At 44.4% G+C, this 21492-nt stretch overlaps 4 protein-coding genes across 4 annotated transcripts; 1 reads left to right on the forward strand and 3 right to left on the reverse strand.

The window, feature by feature from the left end:
• Nucleotides 1-939: 939 nt before the first annotated feature.
• On the reverse strand, nucleotides 940-3729 carry si:ch211-274p24.4 (coiled-coil domain-containing protein 92). The gene is made up of 4 exons (XM_041952999.1): nucleotides 3654-3729; nucleotides 3085-3233; nucleotides 2925-2972; nucleotides 940-2052 (listed from the first exon to the last, which is right to left on the reverse strand). Exons 2-4 carry the CDS (start codon nucleotides 3212-3214, stop codon nucleotides 1334-1336), a joined length of 897 nt encoding a protein of 298 aa, XP_041808933.1. The 5' UTR covers nucleotides 3215-3233; nucleotides 3654-3729; the 3' UTR covers nucleotides 940-1333.
• A 1544-nt stretch (nucleotides 3730-5273) lies between these two features.
• On the reverse strand, nucleotides 5274-10532 carry LOC121617583 (F-box only protein 40-like). The gene is made up of 8 exons (XM_041952773.1): nucleotides 10529-10532; nucleotides 9883-10444; nucleotides 8913-9424; nucleotides 8300-8479; nucleotides 6357-6598; nucleotides 6048-6179; nucleotides 5617-5950; nucleotides 5274-5501 (listed from the first exon to the last, which is right to left on the reverse strand). Exons 1-8 carry the CDS (start codon nucleotides 10529-10531, stop codon nucleotides 5274-5276), a joined length of 2193 nt encoding a protein of 730 aa, XP_041808707.1. The 5' UTR covers nucleotide 10532.
• A 1194-nt stretch (nucleotides 10533-11726) lies between these two features.
• On the forward strand, nucleotides 11727-16072 carry LOC121617034 (F-box only protein 40-like). Its single transcript, XM_041952014.1, has 7 exons — nucleotides 11727-11757; nucleotides 11905-11958; nucleotides 12355-13569; nucleotides 13697-13983; nucleotides 14187-14318; nucleotides 14424-14760; nucleotides 15808-16072. The coding sequence occupies exons 2-7, from the start codon at nucleotides 11956-11958 to the stop codon at nucleotides 16024-16026; spliced, it is 2193 nt and encodes a 730-aa protein (XP_041807948.1). The 5' UTR covers nucleotides 11727-11757; nucleotides 11905-11955; the 3' UTR covers nucleotides 16027-16072.
• A 428-nt stretch (nucleotides 16073-16500) lies between these two features.
• Nucleotides 16501-20541, reverse strand: LOC121617584 (TLC domain-containing protein 2-like). Its single transcript, XM_041952774.1, has 5 exons — nucleotides 20363-20541; nucleotides 20185-20267; nucleotides 19198-19280; nucleotides 17054-17259; nucleotides 16501-16699 (listed from the first exon to the last, which is right to left on the reverse strand). Exons 1-5 carry the CDS (start codon nucleotides 20539-20541, stop codon nucleotides 16501-16503), a joined length of 750 nt encoding a protein of 249 aa, XP_041808708.1.
• Between the last annotated feature and the right edge of the window lie 951 nt (nucleotides 20542-21492).

Consider the following 21492-nt stretch of genomic DNA (forward strand, 5'->3'; position numbering starts at 1 on the left):
CCTCTTTCTTTTAATAGTTAATTCTGTCAGCTGTGAAAGCAGGAAAACTCAGTGATACAGGTGTTTGTGTAGGAGTTTTCCTTTTTCCTTTGGCACCGTCAGTAATGCAGGCAGATCTGACCATGTTTGAGTGGAGGTTTGGTTGCACTGCCACCCAGTGTAGGATTTGACATAAAAGCTTATGAGCAGCACACTGTTCTCTCAGAGAGTTGCTGAAAATGCTCCAGATCCAGAGGTGGGCTATGGATCATTCAGACAGGGTTATGCTGATATTCAGTAGTGGTGTTAGAGAGTGTTTGTATTATGCACAGATTATTCTTTTGATAAATTAATTGTTTGACCTATAAAACATCAAAAATAGTCATAAATTCAGTCATAATAAGACATTGTTTTGATTGACCAACAGTCCAAAGATATTCACAGTTGACACTGTTTCATTTTTGTTAATTGACTGCTCCAATAATTGACTAATTGCTTCAGCTTTTGTACCATTTCAGTAATGATCATTAAAAACAGAACTGCTGTCTTGATAGAAAAAAGAGAAAGTGAGTTTCTTAACAACTGCCTCTTGTAAATGACAACAGACCTTGTTCACAGCAGATATTTTAACAGTAGAAACATGAGAGGTTTAACTAATAAATTAAGTGATGGCTTAGTTAAATTTAGCTGTTTCAGTGTCAGGATCCTGCTGTTGTTCGTGTTCGCTCACTGTCACACTGTTAACATTGTTAACATTAACAGTGATTTCTCATTAACATTAACAGTATTTGCAGTGGGAAAGACCACTTAAAAAAAAAAAAAAACTTTCGACAAACAACATGACACAAGGAGTACTTCTCTGCCATTACTAGGCACATTGCATGAATTTAATAAAGTGCGAATCATACAAAATGTCCCTAAGCCTTCAAGAGTGACTTTCCGAGCCTGGAGTACGGCTAGTGCAGTGCAAAAGCAGGTTGCCACTTCGAACAGTTCCCTGTGAGTGTTCATAGACCCAGAGGCAAGGCTACTGGTTACAGGCAAAAGCCGTGATCGACTGTGTTAAAATCAAAAGGCGTCAATATGAAACAGTCAGTCTTCGCTGACCGACTCGTTTCTTCACATTTTCAAAGCACATGCTGCACCATCAATGTGACAAATTCAGTTAATGTGTACGTTTGATCACACGCTCCTGTGCAACTAACTCTAAATATCTAACTCGCTTCCTGAAATCTACAGACAATCACAAGGTTACATCTCTCTCATCGCAAGCTTTTTTCTAGAATAACTGCATCAGATGTTGGTTGATGTGGGCCGAGGCCTGCTGGAAGACAACGTTGTCTTTCTTTCTTCATCACAGGGCAGTTTCTCCCTCTCCTGCTCCCATGTCCACCCTCCTGTGCACCCTGCTGTCCTCTATGTCCTCCCACTCATCCTCCAGCCCCTCCCCATCCTGCGTTCTGATTGGTTGGTTCAAGCGAAGGAGGCGGTACCTAAGTGGCACCAAGAAGAGGGCGGGGTCAGGCATGGGGTGGGGCCTCTGTGGTGATGTCACTCTTTCCTGCGGGACGCAAGCTCGGACTCTCTCCTCCCTCACGCTGACACGCCTCTTGTGTCTCGCGTCTGGTTGGCTGGGAGAGGCTGGAGGAGGCGGCGACAGAAGCCAGTCTGAGCCCTCCCCTTCATCGTCTTCATCCTCCTCATCCTCTTCATCCTCCTCTTCCTCTCCTTCTTCTCCCTCCTTTCTCCCGGGCTCCTCCTCTCCCTCTGCAGCAGACTCTGTGCTCTGCCGCTGCTGGAACAGTTTTAAGCGAGCAGTGTGGAGCTCGTGGCAGAGGCTCGTGGTGATGACATTTTGGCGCTGCAGCTCGCGACTCAGCAGCGTGATCTTGTGGCTGCGCCGTTTCAGTTCCTCCAGGAAGCATCGCTCTTCCTCCCTGAGGCTCCTCCCGAGCGCCGACGCTCGTGCCCTGCCGGCCCTCAGCTCCCCGCGTGCAGCGACCATCATGCACTGCTGGTCCTCTAGGAGGCGCTCAGCGGCCTCACATCGTGCTGCCAGCTCTGCTTCCTCCTCTGAGAAACAGAAATAAACACACACAGTACGGACTGAGGTACATATGCACATTAACCAGATGCAGAAAATAGTGTTGATGTTGATTTCATACATTTTTCTTGTCATTGTGACTTTCTGTGCTCCTTCACTTATCACTCAGTGCAACCTGGCTGTATAAATAAATAAAACACAAATAAACAGTAATCGTGCTTCTCTTAAGTGTTCGAGCACAACTGTTGCAGAATGAGCTTAAAATCACAGTCCTTAAATGTAACTTCATGAAACGAAGGCCTGATTTCCTGCTATTTCTGCTTTTATCAAGGACTTGCATACATGGATGAAAGGATGGCGTTACATTTTCATAAACTGCAACAAAGCAAACACACTCAGCCACAAATCTATCGATCAATCTATCTGGCATTTTCGTGCAGGAAACAGAGCACATAGTTACATGACGTGTGCACACACATGCACTGATCCCTCAACTCTCTTTTCTCAAATCTAAAATGTGTGTAATTTACTGTGTGTAACTCACTGCTGATCATTTTCATGTGAAATAACATAATACATAAGATACTGTCAATGGCAGAAATACAGCATTATATGATGGCATTTACAAAGAAACTGCATATTTAATCAGTGCATCCCTTTTACGAACAATTATGAAGGGTAAACATGAAGAAAATATAGCAAAAATAAATATACATATATGACATTTCTAGTAAAAAGGTTTTTCTTTTTCTCACTTTACTGTAGTAATGTTGTATCTGCCTCATCACTATACCCCCGTCTATCATAAGGTCTGTGTGCGATCCCGGCCCTCCTCTGTATAGTGTCTGTGCTTTCACATATAATTTTCACCCCTTGTCAGCAAGGAGTTGGCAAGTCTTACCTTCTGTGTTTCTGTCAGGAAACCTGGAGTCCAGCTCACAGCTTAGCTCTGCAGCCAAGAGGAGGAAAAACACAACATACAGACAGAGAGAAAAAAAGGTAAGACAGGACACTGACAGGTAGTCAAGCAGCTGAGAGCGGCAGGTCACCGGCAGACTGACCATGACAGCGCCTCTTCAGGTGTGTGATCTCCAGCTGCAGACCCGTCAGCATGGCCAGGTGCTCCTGCTTCAGGAAGGCGATGCCTCTGTCCACACTGGCCACCTGCTGCTCCAGCCTCCCTGCATCCATGGCTGAATCCCCGCACAACCTGCACACAGATGCAGGCTGACTTAGGAAAAGGGGTTTTCCTGCACAGCATGTTTACACACAGGACAGCACCTGGATATTAAGTGTCAATTCCAAGATAAACAAACAAAATCTAGCTATGGAATTTAATCATATATATTTTTTCATAAATACAGTGATAAACCATCAGTTGGTCCACTGAACAGTAAGATTACATTCTTATCTTATAGTGATACAACGCCACTAACTGACTAACTATGACCTATAAGCTAAATTTATGCATCTTTTAGTGGCAGAGGTTTATCATGGAATTGTTAGTTATAATTGCAAAACGCCTCCACTCTCTTATTTAATCCAGTTCAGGTTGATGTCTTGCACCGTTGCTCACTAGTGCCCAGCGTCTACCTGTAACCGTGCACCCGTCGCTATGGCCGTGGCCTACCGTGATACTGAAGCGGTGTCCTCTTCAGAGCGTTTCTCATGGATCCTCGTATCGCCCCGCTCTCTCTGCCCTTGATGCAGCACAGATGGAGAAAACAAAAGAGCCGTGCAAAGCGTCCAGCGCGCAAAAACGCCGCCTTCTTTCCGCGCTGTCAGGTGAGCGGTTTTACTGCTGCAGCTGTGCGTGTGTGTGTTTTTTTCTTGGTGTGAATGACTCCTGCTGCAGTCAGGAGCCGGAATAACCTCCTCATAACCTTCCGGCTGAGCGTGCAGGAAGGTGCCGCTGCTGTACTCACAACAAAGCAGCTCGGTATGAGGGGTGATCAGTGCCACGACGCAGGAAGAGGAGGAGCTGCGTGGAAATGATGGTGCCAGCTGTTGCAAACAGGGAGGGCAATAAGGCATGAAGCGAGCTTAAGTCTCCACCTTGACAGCGTTAGATTGATTTTACGTGCACCTTATGGAAAAGTGTAAGCACCATCTAAGGCTATTCATTTATTTCCAGTGGTAATGATGTGAAATAACGTAAAAATACTCTTAAATATCCTGGATGCGTATAAGTATTATTAGCATAATAAGGCAAAGCAAAGAAGAAGAGCAAGAGTGGCTCCTTGTAGTGTTAAAATTATTTTATATTATTGTTTTATTATTTATGTTTTTAAGTATTAGCAGCATATGGATTTTTTTTAGCTGATCGAGGTGGACCTGGTTTACTTATTTTACAATCTAGTGGTTCAAAAATGATGCACCAAATGTTTTGCACGTAAAATCCATTTTGCAGAGTAACTATAGCTGTCAAATAAATGCAGCTGTGTAAAAACTACAATATTTCCTCTGAAGTGTACTGGAGTAGAAGTATGAAGTTGCACAAAATGGAAATACTCAAAAGCTAAGAAATCTTGCCGTCCTCTAAAATGAGGGTTCAGGTGTTCATGATCTTTTTATTTTCATGCTGAATGAATCAGCTGATGGTTTCACTCAATAATATTTTTGTCTATAAAATTTCAGAACATAGCGACAAATCAAATCCTCACATTTGAGAGGCTTGAACCCAAAAATAATAGTCACAAGGTCTCATCTGCCTCCCCTCTCTGTGTGGCACTGACCATCCCTTATACATATGTTCAGTATTTTTGCTCAGTGGGTTTTACAACAACAGTTAGTCTTTATCAATGTAAATTCTGCCAAACTGATCTGAGTCATGTACAGTCTGAATAGCATCTATGTTAGTGTGGTTAATTTATGGTGATATTCACACAGACTACATGAGCGGTTGCATTGAGAAATATTTGGGAGGCAGGTTAAGAGATGTATGAGTTGAAGGTTGGAGGAGATCAATCATAGCAGTTTATATGCTCCATAATGACATGTCATAATTATCTTTTTTCATATAAAAACATTCTGCGTAATGTAACTTCTGCTTAAGACACAAATTCCATAATACTAAATATTAGGTAGATCATGAGGTAGAAGAAAAACTGCACAGGTTCAGGTTGGATTTATTTGATTTGTGTATTGCTTTGTGACATACTATTATAAGACATTGTCCCTACACCAGTGTAATCTGGCCATCAGTGAAAAGAACACCCAAAATATATTAAGGTACACGCAGCAGGTAGAATTAAATATTTTTTTTGCATTGTTTCCATCTGTTCTGTGAGAAATGTTTGATGAGGCTATGGTTCTCGTCACCGCTCCCCTGTTTCTCACTCATGCTGGGGAGGGGAACAGGCCGACTGTGCAGAGAGCGCTCGTAGTAAGGGCAGACTTTGAGATGAGCAGATATGGGGGGGATGTCAGCCATATGCCACGAATCCACTGTGGAGAACAGATGACTGAACTCCCACACCTGAAGAGCAAGAGGAGGAGTGGAAAGGAAAATAAGCATCACAGGTGGTACAGTTTCATCATTATAAAACACTGAAATGATGGATGGAGTGGATGACTTAGTGTGAGTATCTCACAGGTTTGGCCCTCCACTTGGCTCCTCCATGTGAGTAGGTCTTCTTCTCCCAGCGGAGGGTCACCATCCCTCTGTCCTGCAGCAGCGAGGAGCACACCTGCCTCATGAGCCGGGACACCAGAGCCAGCTGGGACAGGGACAGACTGTCCAGGAAACTGGCCATGTGACACAGCACCTCATAGGGCAGCGAGCTGAGGGAGTCCTCCCCTCCTCCTGTTCGACCTCCTCTCTTCCTCTGAGAGGTGGAGGAGTCCGCTGAGCTCCTGGGCGGCCGGGAGGCGTCGCCTACTGAGTCTTCAAGTATCGGCTGCAGGTTGAAACTCCTCAGCCGCTGACTGCAGGGAAGGAAAGACAAAGCAATACAATCCAGAGTACAGTCTGAGTTTCTACCGTTCAGGATTGTGTGTGTGGTGAATGGTGACTCGTGCTCACTTGTAGGAGACAGTGGCTTTATGTGTGGAGGGCTGGAACCTCCTCTGGCTGTAGGTGCATCCAAGATATGCTAGGGGGCACCGCTGCTCGAACCATCCACTCAGAGACGTCTGGATGTCGCTGTGGACGTTCCTGGAAAAGAAATGACGATGACTATTTTGCATCAACTGCATTTTCAGACTACCAGCTGACGTTTCCAGTTGGTTGCATCCTTTCAATTCTCCACAATTGTTGAATTTTTAGTGGCAAATCACCATTTATTCCTTTAATTTTAGTCCTTTGAGATAGTCAGCCTGCTGAAAATGTCACCTGAAATGTGTGGCGAACTCTCTGCGGTGGAAGGTGTGACCGCAGAGGAAAGTGAAGACACAGCTGGCTTTGTTGTGTCTACTGTTCACCCTCTCCGCCTGTAGCTGTAGATGAAGCTTCAGCGGTCTGTCCACCATCACCTCTGCCAGGGTCGTCTTCTCTTTAAACGGAGCCGAGCGGAACGAGTGGGTCTGCGTTCCCTCGTCAACGTAGAGTCCATCGATTGCCTTTGACTGGCTGATCTGCACGAAGACCAATCCATCACAACATTGTCATGCCCTCCGCTTCGGGCTCCACCTAGTGGAGCATTCTGTTACCCTGTTCCTGCTCATTCCCACTGGCTGGGGGCGCACCTGTTTCCAATCTGGAATCAACTGATGATCACAGCTGCGGCGAGGAGTGGCCTCCTTTGTTCACACTGCAACCTATGTTTTAAGAAGCCAGCTGACCACGACTCGACGCCGGATTGTAAAAGTTCTTCAGTCAGTCTGTCTGTATTTGCCTAGCACTTTTGTCCTCTGGCTTTTGAATGGTTCTGCTCTAACCCTGATTTGTTTGTGATCCAGATACCCTCCTCCCCGCTGCATCTCATCTCCTGCCATTGCTCAACCTGCTCCGCTGCTTCTACTGGCTCCTGTTCCACCTTCATCTACCCTCACCCTCTGTCATCCAGGAGTTGTTCCTGCCCTCCATTCCGGTCAGTCTACTCCGGCTCTGTTGCTAATTCCAGTGTGCTTGTGCTTACCATTTGTGTTCGTCCTTACAATAAACCTAGGTAAGGGATTTTGTGTTAAGTATCTAGTATCTCCGTTCTGGTTAGGTTTAGTGTTGTGTTAGGTTATCTCCGTTCTGGTTAGGTCTAGTGTTGTGTTAGGTAGTTTAACCTCATAGTTATCCACCAGCCTGTTAGAGGACTGTGTTGGCTTTCAGTTCATTGTATGTTGGTTTTTCCTATGCCTGACCTGCATAGCGTTTTGTGTTGAAAAAATAAATCCTATATATATTGCCCTCCTTGTTTCTGCCGAGTCTTGTGTCTGCACCTGAGCCTCTGAGTCCTGAAGTGTGACAAACATGTGATTAATTCTAGTTCAAGGACCAAACCAATGTTTTTACATGTACTCGTCTTTACTGACAAACATTTTGAAAAGCATTTCATAATGTTTTAAACTAGTGAATGAGGTTTTTTCTCTAAAAACATTCCAGGAAGCCATTGTTTCCCAGTAATTTCCACAGTGCCACACAAAGGCTGTTTCATCAAAGCATAGTTTTTTAACAAACAGCATGCAGGAGTTGATTTCTCAGAAAGAGAAGCTGGTTTTGGTAAAAAAAAAAAAAAAAAAAAAAAAGCACCACAGAGATCATTGCTTTTAAAAATTACGACTATTTTTTTCACATTTCAAGTTTTACAACATTGACATCCAGCCAAATTACCGTATTCCTTAAACAGTTTCAAATACTAATACAGAGAAGACATGGCATCTTTATTTCCACTGAATTATTGTTAAAGATGTAGTCTTGATAAAGATACAGCATAAAACTAAAATCTCAAATGATTTGGAAAGCAAATCGATTTAAGTCCTCTGGAACTCCGAATAATACAGCAAAGGTGCAACATTTAATTCTAATCTTAAATGTTTTAGACATGACTTCAAAATACTCACGCAAAACCATATGCATCAATATATTCATTGCCACATCATTATCTACTATATAGTCTTTGATTTAGTTATTCATGAACTTGCTCATTAATTGCAACTCATCTGCCACTCATTCCTTGTTACTAACTGCTCAGTATTTCATGTACCTCTTTGTAAAATGTCACAAAAACTATTGCATACACATGGTCTCTGGTAATATGTTTCAGGAAACCACAAAATTTCTCATTTCACTGTCGTCACTATCACGTTTATGTGCAGTTTATATATTTTAAATATCTGACTGACCTTGTGACCCATGACCACCGTCTCGGCGTAGCCCAGCAGGGTGGTTGCGGCTTCATCGATGAACCAGTCCTCTTCATTGACTCCCAGGTCTGATGTGTCCACACTGCGAGGTTCACTTTGAGCCCGAGCAGCCGTGTCGTACAGATGAACCCGCCGCCTGTAGTGATAGCTGTCAGGGATCTAATGTGAGAGAAGATCACAAGAGAATACATATATAATAGAAGCCAGGAGAGTACACAGAACACATCTTCTCTAAATCATTGTTAGGTCAGGTTGACTTGTTGAGATTTGGGGATGTTTGCTTACATTGCCACACCACTGTTAATCAAATTTGATCAAACCACAACTGTGTATAAAGATGGGCCGAGCTAAGTGTGACATCACCATGCACTGGAGTTAGTTTGAAGTAAATAGACTGTAGAAAACATGGATGTAGTCTCCAAGACTTCTCCCGCAGGTTTCTGAAGAGCCATTGTGAGGCCCAGTAACACTTTTGTGGGAGCTTTTGGCTTTTAGACGTCACACAAACGTTTGCATCACTTCAGTTGATGCACACTGATGCCTTTTAATGACACCAGTTTTACAGTAAATAAATGTAGTTTGAAACCATCACCTTGAAAGAGCGCAGGGTCTGGACTGGGATAGGCTCCAGGCTGCCGTAGACAAAATCCCTCTCCCTCGGTGTGCAGGCCTGGATCTGTCCGAAGGTGAGCAGCATGCGCCCGTGATGAACCACGTACATGTTGTACTCCTGCGGGGTGAGCTCCTGCCCCAGACGGTCCAGCACCCCCTCCTGCCACGGGGCGAGCCCTGTCTTACTTGTGTCATGTGGAAGACAGTTTTCGGCTGCAGCCTTGCCGTCTTCCTCCGTGTCTCTGTGGTCTGCAGGTGTTGTTTTCCCCACGCTGTCCTGCCTCTGGTTTTTCATCTTCTCATTGGATTTTGGGTTTTGTTTGGGATTGTTTTGGTTTTCCTGAGCAACAGCACAGCCGCCTCGCTCCTTGCTGAACATCATCTCAGACATGTTGAATTTCTCTTTGTTGAGGGTGAAGTCCTGCGCCACACTGTTCTGTACAGTCTCCTCAACAACATACTGGTTTTCTGAAGTAACAGATGTGGGGAGACCTGCACGAGAAATGTAAAGACAACAGAACAGAAATAATATTTTTTTTGGTGTTAAAAATATAGATATTCAATGCAATCATCAAGGTAAAATAAACCCTCAACATATTAAGGTTATTATTTAGCAAATGTTTACACTCAAAAACTGAGCTTGTCTGTACAGGCGTGGTTTGGAGATATGATTGACAGCGACAGGAACAACCTAACCAAAATGTTGCTCAATCCTGATTGGTGCACAAAAGTATGTGACATCACATTGTTCCTGATCTCCACTCACTTCAAACCAAGAGCTAAGAACAAAGCTCCCATGTGGAACACCAAAGGAGTCAGGAAGGCCTTTAAAGTGACTCCACCCTAACAATGACCCATAACAGACTTTATAACCATGCGTAATGTCTTAGAGGAGGCATCTTTTAAAAATTAGTTGTCCCATGTTGGACCAAAGCAACACTATGATTTACCTTCGTTAGTATCTTCGTGTGCGACACCATTGACTAAGCCTCCCTCTGCAGCCTCCTCTTTCTTCTCATCATTTATTTCCTCCTCTGCTGCCTCCATCAGCTCTGGATAGAGGGGCTTCATTTTTAGACGGTCGTAAAGGTCTGACTGATCCACCAAGGCCATGGCGAGATCCAGAGCCTCCCCCTGCCCCTCATTTTCCTTCATCACGTTCTCCTGCAGAGCTACATCACCATGTGGGTTAGTGTTATCAGTAGGCCAGCGGAGCCACTCCATGGAGCAACACACCACGCTGGCAGGACACACCTGGAGGTGAGCTGCCTGCGAGGAGCGGGGCAGGTGGACCGGGCAGCCGTACTCAGCGTTGAGGCAGGGAACCCTCACGTTGGGGCACAGCAGCAGGTGATCCTCCTCCTTGCACAGGTGGAAGAGAGCTCCACAGTGCAGGCGGCAGGGCACGACCGCACAGCACACAGAGACCTCCACCCGAGCCCTGCAGCGCCGGCTGTAGCAGGAGTCACAGTGGATGTGCTGCCGCACCCTGGACGCTCGAGAGCGAGTACTCTGGTCATGAGAAAATAAACAAGGTACATAAGTGTTGTATTTAATTCAACATGAAGAATTATATCTGAAAAGTCTGTGACTCACCATCTCTGCAGGACTTTAAACCAGAAGTTTTGTAATCCTGCAAGAAAAAAAGACATTGGGATTCATACTTCTGATGTCACATCAGCAACAAATAGTGGATCACATATATTAGTAATCCCCAACCTTTTTGGCATTTGGCCCCAGAAAAATTATGAGCAGGTCAACCAAAGAGTGACACCTTAAGTGTTTTTTTTCTTGTTCTGTCATGACCCTTCAGATTTATACTGCGACCCTTAACAGGGTCTGCGCCTGACATAGGCCACACAACCAATCACCAGCAAACAAACACAGTTATGGGAAGCTGTTTGTCCTTCATGCACTCAGCATTAAGAAATGTTATTTGGCTCCAAAGCTCAACTTAAAATGTACTTAATCTGTGTAATCTTACTGTGAAATGAAGAGCTATGGGCCTGTGTAGTAGTGTTGTTCAGTCATGTATCCTGTGGCGCTGGAAATCTGACTGTTAAAAATCTTTAAGAGTAAATAAAATGAGAACTAAAAGCAACAGAAATATTTAACTAATAATATTTAACATTTCAACACATTCACAGTTGGCTCAAACTTTATCTTGACAAAGGTCTTACCAAGGTGCTGCCACAGACGCGCTGTTTTCTTCCCTTTGGTTTTATAACCTTGCTTTCCGTCCCTGTGCGCTTTGAACTGGCAGGTTAAAATTAGCCAAGAAGCAACAAGCAGGTTCAGCAGGAGACATAACTCCCCCCTCAGTTTCTCACTCTGCTGCAGTAGATTCAAGCTACAGCCAAAATTCATCCAAATCCCTTCATCCTGCGGAGGAACGAATGTGTCTGAGCACCTGTTTCCTGTGCAGAATAAATGGTTCATCTTCTGGTGGAATTCCTGCAAGAAAATACACACTGCCAATGTTTTGGTTATACTTAGATCTCCACTAGAGGACACTGTTTGGATCTTATTTAAGTCTCAGCCTCATTTTGCTCTCTGCAGGTTGAAATCAATTATGGTCAGCAGCACAATATGAGACAGAGGGCAGAAGGTGAAAGAGATTTCCTGATGTAAGTGGCTGAGCGGGCTGGAAACCCAAACCATGTTTCTGACCACCTGTGTGACATTTCTCTGTCAGTGCTCGGCTCTATTTATAACACTCATGCATAGCACAGACACACACACAAACACACACACACACATACACATACACACAGACAGTTTGGTCTTTGGATCACAAGACGGAGCGCAGGGAGCGTGTTACAGCGGTAGGATAAAGTCTGTAATTATCTTTTCCTGTTGCCTCTAATGCCACAGGACTCTGCTGGTGTCCTTCCACTGTGTGTTTACGTGCATTTTTCCAAGCTGATTGTACTGTGAGACTTCGAGACTCATAGTTTCCTCTCTGTTTGCAGGACAGACCTACAGCTTCAGATAAAAAAAAGTGCTGCCAGAGGATCTGAAGCATGGTATGGTTTTATTTTGCAACTGTAAGCTCCAATGTTGTCCAGTTTTGCCCTTTTATTTCCCTCTTAAGTAGCTTTAAAGTTGTTACAATACTGACAGTATCATGTAGATACAGTATTATAGTATATTTTTATTTCTAGATCTCCCCCAGGCTTCTGCTGTTTGGCTGCAAAGCATGATTAATTAGTGCAGCACCTGCAGGTCAGCGGGGTTAACAGGGGTTAAAGTCTGATGATGCAGCAGATTTGCAAATAAATATACTGACCATGCAAATATTTGAAATGCAAAAGTAATATGGTAGTAAGTAATATGTTACTATTGCATGATTTGACTAAATTTGAAATTTAAAGAAATGTTGTGTTTCTTCCAATCCTTTTTTTCCTCCTGAACCCAATCAGAGTACTTGTTCTCGAGCATCCAGGGTGCGGCAGCACATCCACTGTGACTCCTGCTACAGCCGGCGCTGCAGGGCTCGGGTGGAGGTCTCTGTGTGCTGTGCGGTCGTGCCCTGCCGCCTGCACTGTGGAGCTCTCTTCCACCTGTGCAAGGAGGAGGATCACCTGCTGCTCTGCCCCAACGTGAGGGTTCCCTGCCTCAACGCTGAGTACGGCTGCCCGGTCCACCTGCCCCGCTCCTCGCAGGCAGCTCACCTCCAGGTGTGTCCTGCAAGCGTGGTGTGTTGCTCCATGGAGTGGAACCGCTGGCCGGCCAACGACGCCCATTCTCATCCAAACACACAACTACATGAAAACCTCCTCAGGGAGAGAGAGCAGGGAGGATGTCTGGACCTGGCCATGGCCCTGAAAGACCAGGACCTCATCTTTCACTCCATGAAGATGAGGAAACTGTTTCCAGAGCTGATCCAGAGTGTGGAGGAGGAGGAGAAAGAGGAAGAGAGGAGGGAGGAGGAGAGGAGGAAGGAGAAGCAGAGAAAGGCAGCAGAAAGTGCAGCTGCAAAGGAAGCCAAAGGTCACACCTGGAAGTCTTTTAGCATGTTTCATCCTAATACCCCTGATGAAAAAGAAGACGATGATGAGGATGAGGATGAGGATGCGGATGAGGATGAGGATGAGGATGAGAATGGGGATGGGGTTGTATATGAGCGGGCGCTAACCCAGGAGGAGAGGGAGGCTCTAGCCAGGGCCTCAGGAGTAAATGCTGATCTTTTGGAGAACTACAACGCCTGGGAGCGGATGTTCAGCATGGAGATGAGTGGCTGCAGGGAGACTGAAGAGGCAGCTGCGGCAGGCCGAGGCCGGGGACTGGCTAAAGGCAGGGGAAAAGGGCTGGGCACTCTGACAGAGGAAGATGCAGCAGATAGCTGTATGGGTGCCACAGCATCCAACGCCTGCAAACAGGGGAGCAGTGCATGCATTGCTTTCTCCACACCTTCCTCCTCCTGTCTCGCTGGAAATCTGAAGAAGAAATTTGTGTATGGACACGTGGAGCCGATGAAGATCATCACCGTGCGTACCTTCAAAGTCCCAACCAGCTTCGCTGCCAGGCAGAGCCGCATCCGTAACCCTGGTTTCTACAGGAGGGAGAGTCAAGCTGTGGACACCAGTGACCTGGGGGTGGTGCTGGAGGAGATGCCAGTGTGGGATGAAGTTCAGGTGAGAGAGAGAAATTCATCCTCTTTTCAGTCTTTTCAACCCATCAAGCTTCTTGTGTCCTTTTTTATTCAACTGACCACACATATACTGAATATTTGTCACATGATGTGTCTGGTTTGCTCCTCAGGCCTCTCTGCTGTGCTCCCTGGAGAAGGAGCAAAGGGGTCACCTCATTGCAGAGAGCATATGCACAGACGGTCTGTTACAAGATGAGGGCACGCAGACCTACAGCTTCCTGTCTGCCCCTTTCCGGAGAAACACATCACTGGCCGATCTGACTGCTGCCAAGCCACTGGAGCTGCACCTCCAGCTGCAGGTGGAGAGCGTCACCAGCCGGCACCACAAGGCCACCTCCGCCTTCACCTTCGTCTGTGGACACACTTTCCAGCGCCGAGAATATGGAAAACATTATAAGTGGGTTTCTATTTTGTCTTTTTTTAAATCAAAATTATCTATGGAGTCTGTGTTTTTTAAATCCCTGCCTACATGTAAGATATCAATTTTCTTTATTGTTCTAAAACATCTAGTTTCTTCATAGTTGCAAGATTCTAAGATAATGCAATGCATGTATTAAAAAATGTTTAATTCTCTAATAATCAATATGCTCTCGTATGCAGGAATATCCACAGTGACATCCAGATGGGTGTGAATGGATGGTTCGAGCAGAGATGCCCCCTGGCTTACCTAGGATGCACCTTCAGCCAGAAGAGGATGCAGCCCTCCACACATGAAGCCAACGTCGCCTACAAGTGAGATAACGGTTCATCTTTATTATTGTGTAGTACTGATGTGCAGGGCTGCAAAAATTAACTGTAATGCACCTTTAAAGACCATAGTTTCAACTTTGTTTTCAGTGAGGATCTGGGCTGCTTTAGTCTGCATCCCACCATCTCTGTCTCTCTGGGTGACGCCTCCCGGCCGCCCAGGAGCTCAGCGGACTTCTCCACCGCTCAGAGGAAGAGACGAGGCCGGGCAGGAGGAGGGGAGGACTCCCTGAGCTCGCTGCCCTACGAGGTGCTGTGCCACATGGCCAGTTTCCTGGACAGTCTGTCCCTGTCCCAGCTGGCTCTGGTGTCCCGGCTCATGAGGCAGGTTTGCTCCTCACTGCTGCAGGACAGAGGGATGGTGACCCTCCGCTGGGAGAGGAAGACCTACTCACATGGAGGAGCCAAGTGGAGGGTGAAGCAGAGGGTAAGCTTAGAGCCAGAGTGTCTGTCTGGAGAATGACAGTGGATTATACACTCTCTCTCTCTCTCTCTCTCTGTGTGTGTGTGTGTGTGTGTGTGTGTGTGTGTTCGTTAGCAACATCTGGGCAGTTTGTCATTCACTTTGCAGGAACATTTACTCAACTACTCCTGTGATTACTTCATAAGAAATGTCCGCCTGTGTTTCGCCTGTTAGATGCTCTTAATGTGAAGCTGCAGCAGCAGAAACTTAATACAGCATAAATACTATATGCTGCATATATATAAATATTGTAATACTTTCGTCAGTGGGCCAAGGGCTCAGTCGCCATTGTGTTCCCTCATTCGGCAATAGACAGCGAATAAACATTATTATGACATTTGTTTAAATGGAAATTTTAGAGATTATCACTTAAAAACTAGCTACAACAGCAGATCCATCAGTATTAACAATGTAATAAAATATTTTTTTCAGTTTCTTTCATGTAAATAAAAACAAAACACATGAATGTGAAATGTACATGTGAGGTGTGGTAAATAAATATATCATAATATATCATTCACAGCTGCCAATTTTTACTACAGAGCAAGTACTTTGATACTTAAAGTACTGAAGGTTGCTGATAGGCCTACTACATATTGTGTTAGTACTTTTACATGAGTGCCAGACCTGACTTCTTACTCTACCTCATGCTTCACGACAGATAAACATTGTTTGTGCAGCTTTACTGCAAAGAGTATTGTCCTTAATGTCCATGTAATATTGAATATCTGATTGAATTCAATTCTTGGGAGAATATTGACTGTAAATAAAAATACTGATTAAATTCCTTTTTTTTTGTGCCTGAAAAACATGCAGAGCTGAAGAAAGTCTGTAAAACACCCCCCTCTGCTTAGCTGCTGTAAGCGAACATTGATAATTAAAGATGCACAAACATTTTCCTTATCAGCTTCTCTCTTCCTTCATCTGGATTTTGGCACTGGACACTTACAGGACACACTCACAACCAAAAACTCAGTTGTCTCTCTTTTGCCTCTCGCTCTGTGACTTCAGGTATGGCAGTTCAGCACCTTGTTCTCTCCCGTGGACACTTGGTGCTTCCAAGACGTCCCTTCCATGTCCGAACACCTGAAGGTGTGTCCCTATTATGAGACGGAGTCCAGGACAGAGAAGGTTCACCTGCCTCGCATCAAACAAGAAGTCCAAACCAAAACGAGCTGCAAAGGTCCCACTCTCGTTGACCTGTTCCAGCAGAAGAGGATCATGATGTAGTGTTTAGCACTGACGAGCTGCCGTGTGCTGCTCTAATCTGCTGATATGAAACAGGGACCTCGTTGCATGCTGTCCCCTCTGAGTTGTGACATAAATGTTGGAACAAATGTTGGACCTATTCCTATGACTTTAAAAGCACCAAAGTTTAACTGTCGTTATTAACAAAAATTTAGCATTCAAGTTAATTATGTTTAAAATAAAGGTAATCAGGAAAATCTCACACTTGCAGATTTAAAAGAATTCAGATGTGTCATTTCCCCAGTGATACACACAGCATATTGCAGCTGAAAGCTGCCCTTTTGAGATTCTTTTCTTTTCATGTGTTTCACGTGATCTTTATTATAATGAAGAACATTACAAGTTACAAGCAAACACTGTAAATTACAGAGGTCCTCAGGTTCTGCTACATCATGAGGTAGAAAACTGAATCAATGGAGTCATTTTTCACCAGGAGCAACACAGCACTGGCTTCCTCTAGTGGCTGTTGCTGGTTTTGCGTGTGTCGGTGAAGAAGTCTGCTCTGAGCAGTCTGTACAGCAGCACTGTGTTCATGGTGGTGATGAGACTCAGGCCTACTGTTCCCATCATTAGAGTGTAGCGAGGTATACGTTCACTGTGAGCTGCCAGCCAGCGGCTCATCCAACCCGTCGTACAGACACGAAACACCAACAACCTGCAGGTAAGGGAGAAAATCAGCCAGATATATTGTGTTTGTATATAGCATCTACCAAAGAAGACTAAAAATGGCGGCCTATTCCTTTAAAGTCATAAACGTTTGGGGTTATTCCTTTAAAATCACCACTGCCATGGATTTAACCTAATGATAAAATGATTCACTCATTGTGTTCAGCATCATTTCTCATGTTGAAACACAAAAACACACATATGTTCATGTTTAAAAAGTATTCTGTAGGAACGTTCACATGCTCCCATGTGAAAACTGTCCCGTCCAAGAAGAAGTTTTAACTTAATATTTCCACATGTGACCTTTGTGAAACGCCCAGAAGGGACACACTGAGCCACCTACGTTCCCAGGTTGAGCCAGCTGGTCATGCTGTAGGTCACAGAGGGGCGAGGGGCTGTAATTTCAGTCCCTGGCCTGTTTCTCTGTCCTGACAGGAGGAGAAGCTGTCTGATATGAAGGAAAACAGAGTTGATCTCAATCAGCAAAGACACCACAGCGAAGCCAAGGTAGAGACGGGACGTTACAGCCAAACTGAAGCAGGGGATCACCTGGGAATCAGAGGTTAACACACATGCAGACACAGAAACATGCAGGAAAACGTCATTTACAGCCTCACTCCAACAAAATCACACATTAAAAGAGTTTTTTAACTTCGCTTTTAGTTGCCCATAGTTCTGCAAAGTCTTAGACTAATCAATTGATATCTCTTACACTGAGAACCCTACTGGGGCAGAGTATTGTCACTGATTACTAACACATTACTACTACTAAGCATGTAGATGGAAGCTTTAGGTTGCCAAGTTGCAAAAAGTCTCTTGGCTGGTGTATAACGCAGTTGCTCTGCAGTTGCTGATTATGAGCAGATTTGGGTCCAGATGTTGTGTAGCCAGAAGGTAAGTGATCAAACTCTCCATCTGAGGTCCTCATGAATTAAAGATCAAGACAAAAAGGGGACGACATATCGGCGGAGGATATATTGTGGGGCATTTACCAGCCTGGCAACCCTAAAGTCCTGAGCCATATGTGAAAGTATAGTAGCCTCACACGCCGAGGCGACGAGCTGCTGCCCTGCTGGAGGTGAACCAGGTCACGACCTCTGCCGCCTGAGATTAAACGGTCACACACGTCAAGGCTGAACGCTGACACAACAGGGAAGGATGACTGCGCAGTTTCATTCACTGTCCTCATCTTTATCACAGCATACAGATATGGAAGGGCTGGACAAATTAAGAAGAACACCTCACCGTGTTGTGATGAGCACTTGGGTGTTATGAGCTTCACAGAGTTGACATAAACAGCCAGCCTGCTGCATCAGCTCACATCTTCAGATTTTTTACCTGAGTAGTAGTAATGCCATAACAGAATAATCTAAAGATAGTTTTAGCTACTTTATATGCACATACTTTTACCAACTGGACAAAGGGGACAACTGCCCCAGACCTCCAGCAGCCCCAAACACATAAGGTTTGGCCAACAGGTTGCATGTAATCTGATTAACTGCAGCTTTTGCACCATGAGCATGTATGCCCAACAACAAACTTTTACTTCCAGGGCCTCCTCACAGGTTAATCCAGCCATTCTGTAGGGTATTTTAGCCCATTGAATATGATTCTGCATGATATAATCACACATTCTGAACATAAACTCCTGATGTGCAAAGTAACTAACTTGCTGTCAGACGAATGCAGTGGATTAAAAAGTGCAATGTTTCCCTCTGAGATGAAAGAAGAAATAAATAAATAAAGTCTAAAGTAGCATCCACTGTGAATACTCATACTAAATACTACGTAAAGTACAAGTATCTGAAAGTTATGACTCTTCACCACTGTACATTACTGAATACTGAATAATGTTTATGTCATTTTGTCCTTACAAATCCTCAAACCTCTACGAATCAACAGGACATTTTCCATTAAATCTCCAAATGATCCATACAAGCATTTCGCTAATCTGCTGCAGCTGTCAATTAAACAAAGACTGCTTTTTCCACTTTTGGCTGGAACTAAAACTACTTGGCTGAATGGATATTTAAACTTAGATTAAAAGATTTAACTTGCAGTCTAAAATCTATAAACTGCTGATTGATTCATGTTGTGTTTGCCTTTCTTTTTTACATGCAGTGTCTGGTGTCAAACATTGCTCTATTTACAGAATTGGTCTATGCAGTTTAAAACTAGATATGCCCTGAGGATCTGGTTCTTTATCATACAAGCATGCACACGAATGGATTAGATCTGAGCACTCTTCACCCTCAGAAATAATCTGCACTGCAAATACAGAGCGACTCCAGGTCAGACACAACAAAACAGTAATAACTTGCAGTCAAGATGTTAACGGCCAAATTTAGTTTTTCTTCTAAACATGACGAATGTGTTGTGTTTTATCTACATGCATACTACAGTGCATTGAGCTGTCTCTGCCAGCATGTTGCACACACACACACACACACACACACACACACACACACAGGGTGTTAATGTTATTACTGCAGAGTGGTGGAGGAGCACCTCCCAGGACCGTTTAAATGACTGGTTGAAGGCCACATCCAAGAAGTCGTGGATAAAATAACCTAGAGGAGAAAGCACAACTTCAATGTAAGCATGCAGCACATACAAACACACACCTACATTCGTACACAAAAAAATGTCAGAGTGAGCCTCCTGACAGTGATCTGCAGCTACGTATATAAAAATTTTTTTTTACTATAAGTACATAAGGCTGAAACCTCAGGTGTGTCCCTGTTACCATTATCTTCACAGTGGGTCGGTCACAGTCTTAGGGAATCTACTATGGTCCACGTTTATCCTGCTGAGGAACAAACTGTGACCACTGCATCTCTCTAACTTCTGCTGTTTCTGTTTCCCACAAGCCGTCAAGCTGTGTCCGTCTCTCTCTCTAATCTTCTCCTTCCTCTCTCGTTCACTCAGGCTCCTCTTGGCTTGACGGTCTGGGAACCTCTCTCTCTCCTGGCTGTCGGTGTTTCTTCCAGATGTTTGGATCTCGATCAGGAGATCCGGCCTCTCTCCAGCCTACATGCCTACTCTCATGCCTCTCTCTACCTCTGTGGCTTCATCTGTGGAAGCTGTGCTGTCTGGCGACACCTGGCAAAACCGTTACTATCCTCCTGAATCCCACTTACGTTTTACAAGCTACATCTTCTGTTGCTCTTCCTGAGGTTTCTGCCTTTTATTTTCTCCTGTTAAAGGTTTTTTTTTAGGGTTTTTCCTCATCTGAATCAGGGAATTGAGGACAAAGTTGAATGCTGTAAAACCCCCTTAAGGCAAATAAAATTGATTTGACCTGGCATGGTGAGCATTTGGTTTGCAAGTGAGGTAAACTAACTTTTACATGATTGAGTTCAGGACCAGACCTTGTAAAGGCATCATAGATTAAAATTAGGAACAGTTGAATCTGTTTATCTCAATCCAAAAAGAGTGTGTGGGTTTGAATTTGTGTTATTGCGAGGGTGTCACCTGTCGACACAGCTACAAGGCTGTGGGAGAACAAGGAGTGAGAGGAGATCAGGTCCTTCAGCATCTGAGGATGACTGTACAAACTGCATGACGAGCGGGAGACAAAGGGAAACAACAGGAGAGGTTAAAAATGAAAATAAATGACAGCATCAACCCTGATTACTGTGTCTGCACGCACCATAAAGCAGCCCATGTTCCTGTCAGCGAGCTGTGAGCTAAAGAAGTGCTGATGTTGCTCCACTTCCAGGCTCTCTTGCGCGCCGGCTCTGGTGTTGGCAGGAGTCTGACAATCGTGTTCAGCAGTTTGAAGGAGCAGGTGGATCCTCCAATGACCAGAAGCGTTGACCTCAAATCCATGACTTTACCGCAGAGGCCGGTGCCCTGAGTTCACTTTAAATCCCATGTGGCTCTGAGCAAAGAAAGATTGAAAAACAAACTGCTGAAGCCTCTTTAACATGCAGTGTGTGTGTGTGTGTGTGTGTGTGTGTGTGTGTGTGTGTGTGTGTGTGTGTGTGCAGTCCCAGCCCTTTAACACACATTCCTCCCCTCTCTTGAGGGGATAAACTGGTCACTGATAACAGGTGAAAGGTCATTGTCACGACATGATTCCCTCTCTGGCAAACAATAGTTTAATCAACACGCTGTTTCCTTGCTCACACAGTATTATTTCCAGTCAATGAAACAAACTTCACATCAAACACAGTACATATCTCAAAGCCATGACGGTAAGAAACATGTCTGGCTGTAAAAAGCCAACGGCTACAAGCCAGGGCCATGTGGCTCAACACTGTGCTCATTTCAGGGGACAATGGAGTAAACATCAGCCACAGGCAGCAACAATGGAAAGTCAAACATTGTGATTAACAGCCCGACAAAATCCACAAATGTATGTAAAAAAGGAAGGAAATAAAAAGACAATGGGAAATAAACTAAGCATCTCCACTCATGTTAGCATCTCTGTGAAGCTAATCTTAGGCGCTAAATGCTAACATCAGCGTCTTCTTAGCAATTCGCCTGATGAGGTATTTAAATGGACCAGGCGACAAACACTAAAAATAAAAGAAGAAAAACATTAATAAATGAAAATATCAAATTATCGGGGGGACATGGATGATGCAATCAAACATTTCAAATGAATAAAAAGAATAAAGGTAATAACATTAAATTTCACAGGTCTGTAATTTCCAAATAACTATGGAATTTTGTACCTAGAAGGAAAATACTCTGATCACAGTTTAGTGCACAAAGTTTTGAGTCAGTTAATAAAGTTGATCTGTGTGTGTTGACTTTCTGCCCTCTGACACACAT

This window comes from Chelmon rostratus, chromosome 14 (genome assembly GCF_017976325.1).
Source record: "Chelmon rostratus isolate fCheRos1 chromosome 14, fCheRos1.pri, whole genome shotgun sequence".
NCBI classification, from domain to species: Eukaryota; Metazoa; Chordata; class Actinopteri; order Chaetodontiformes; family Chaetodontidae; genus Chelmon; species Chelmon rostratus.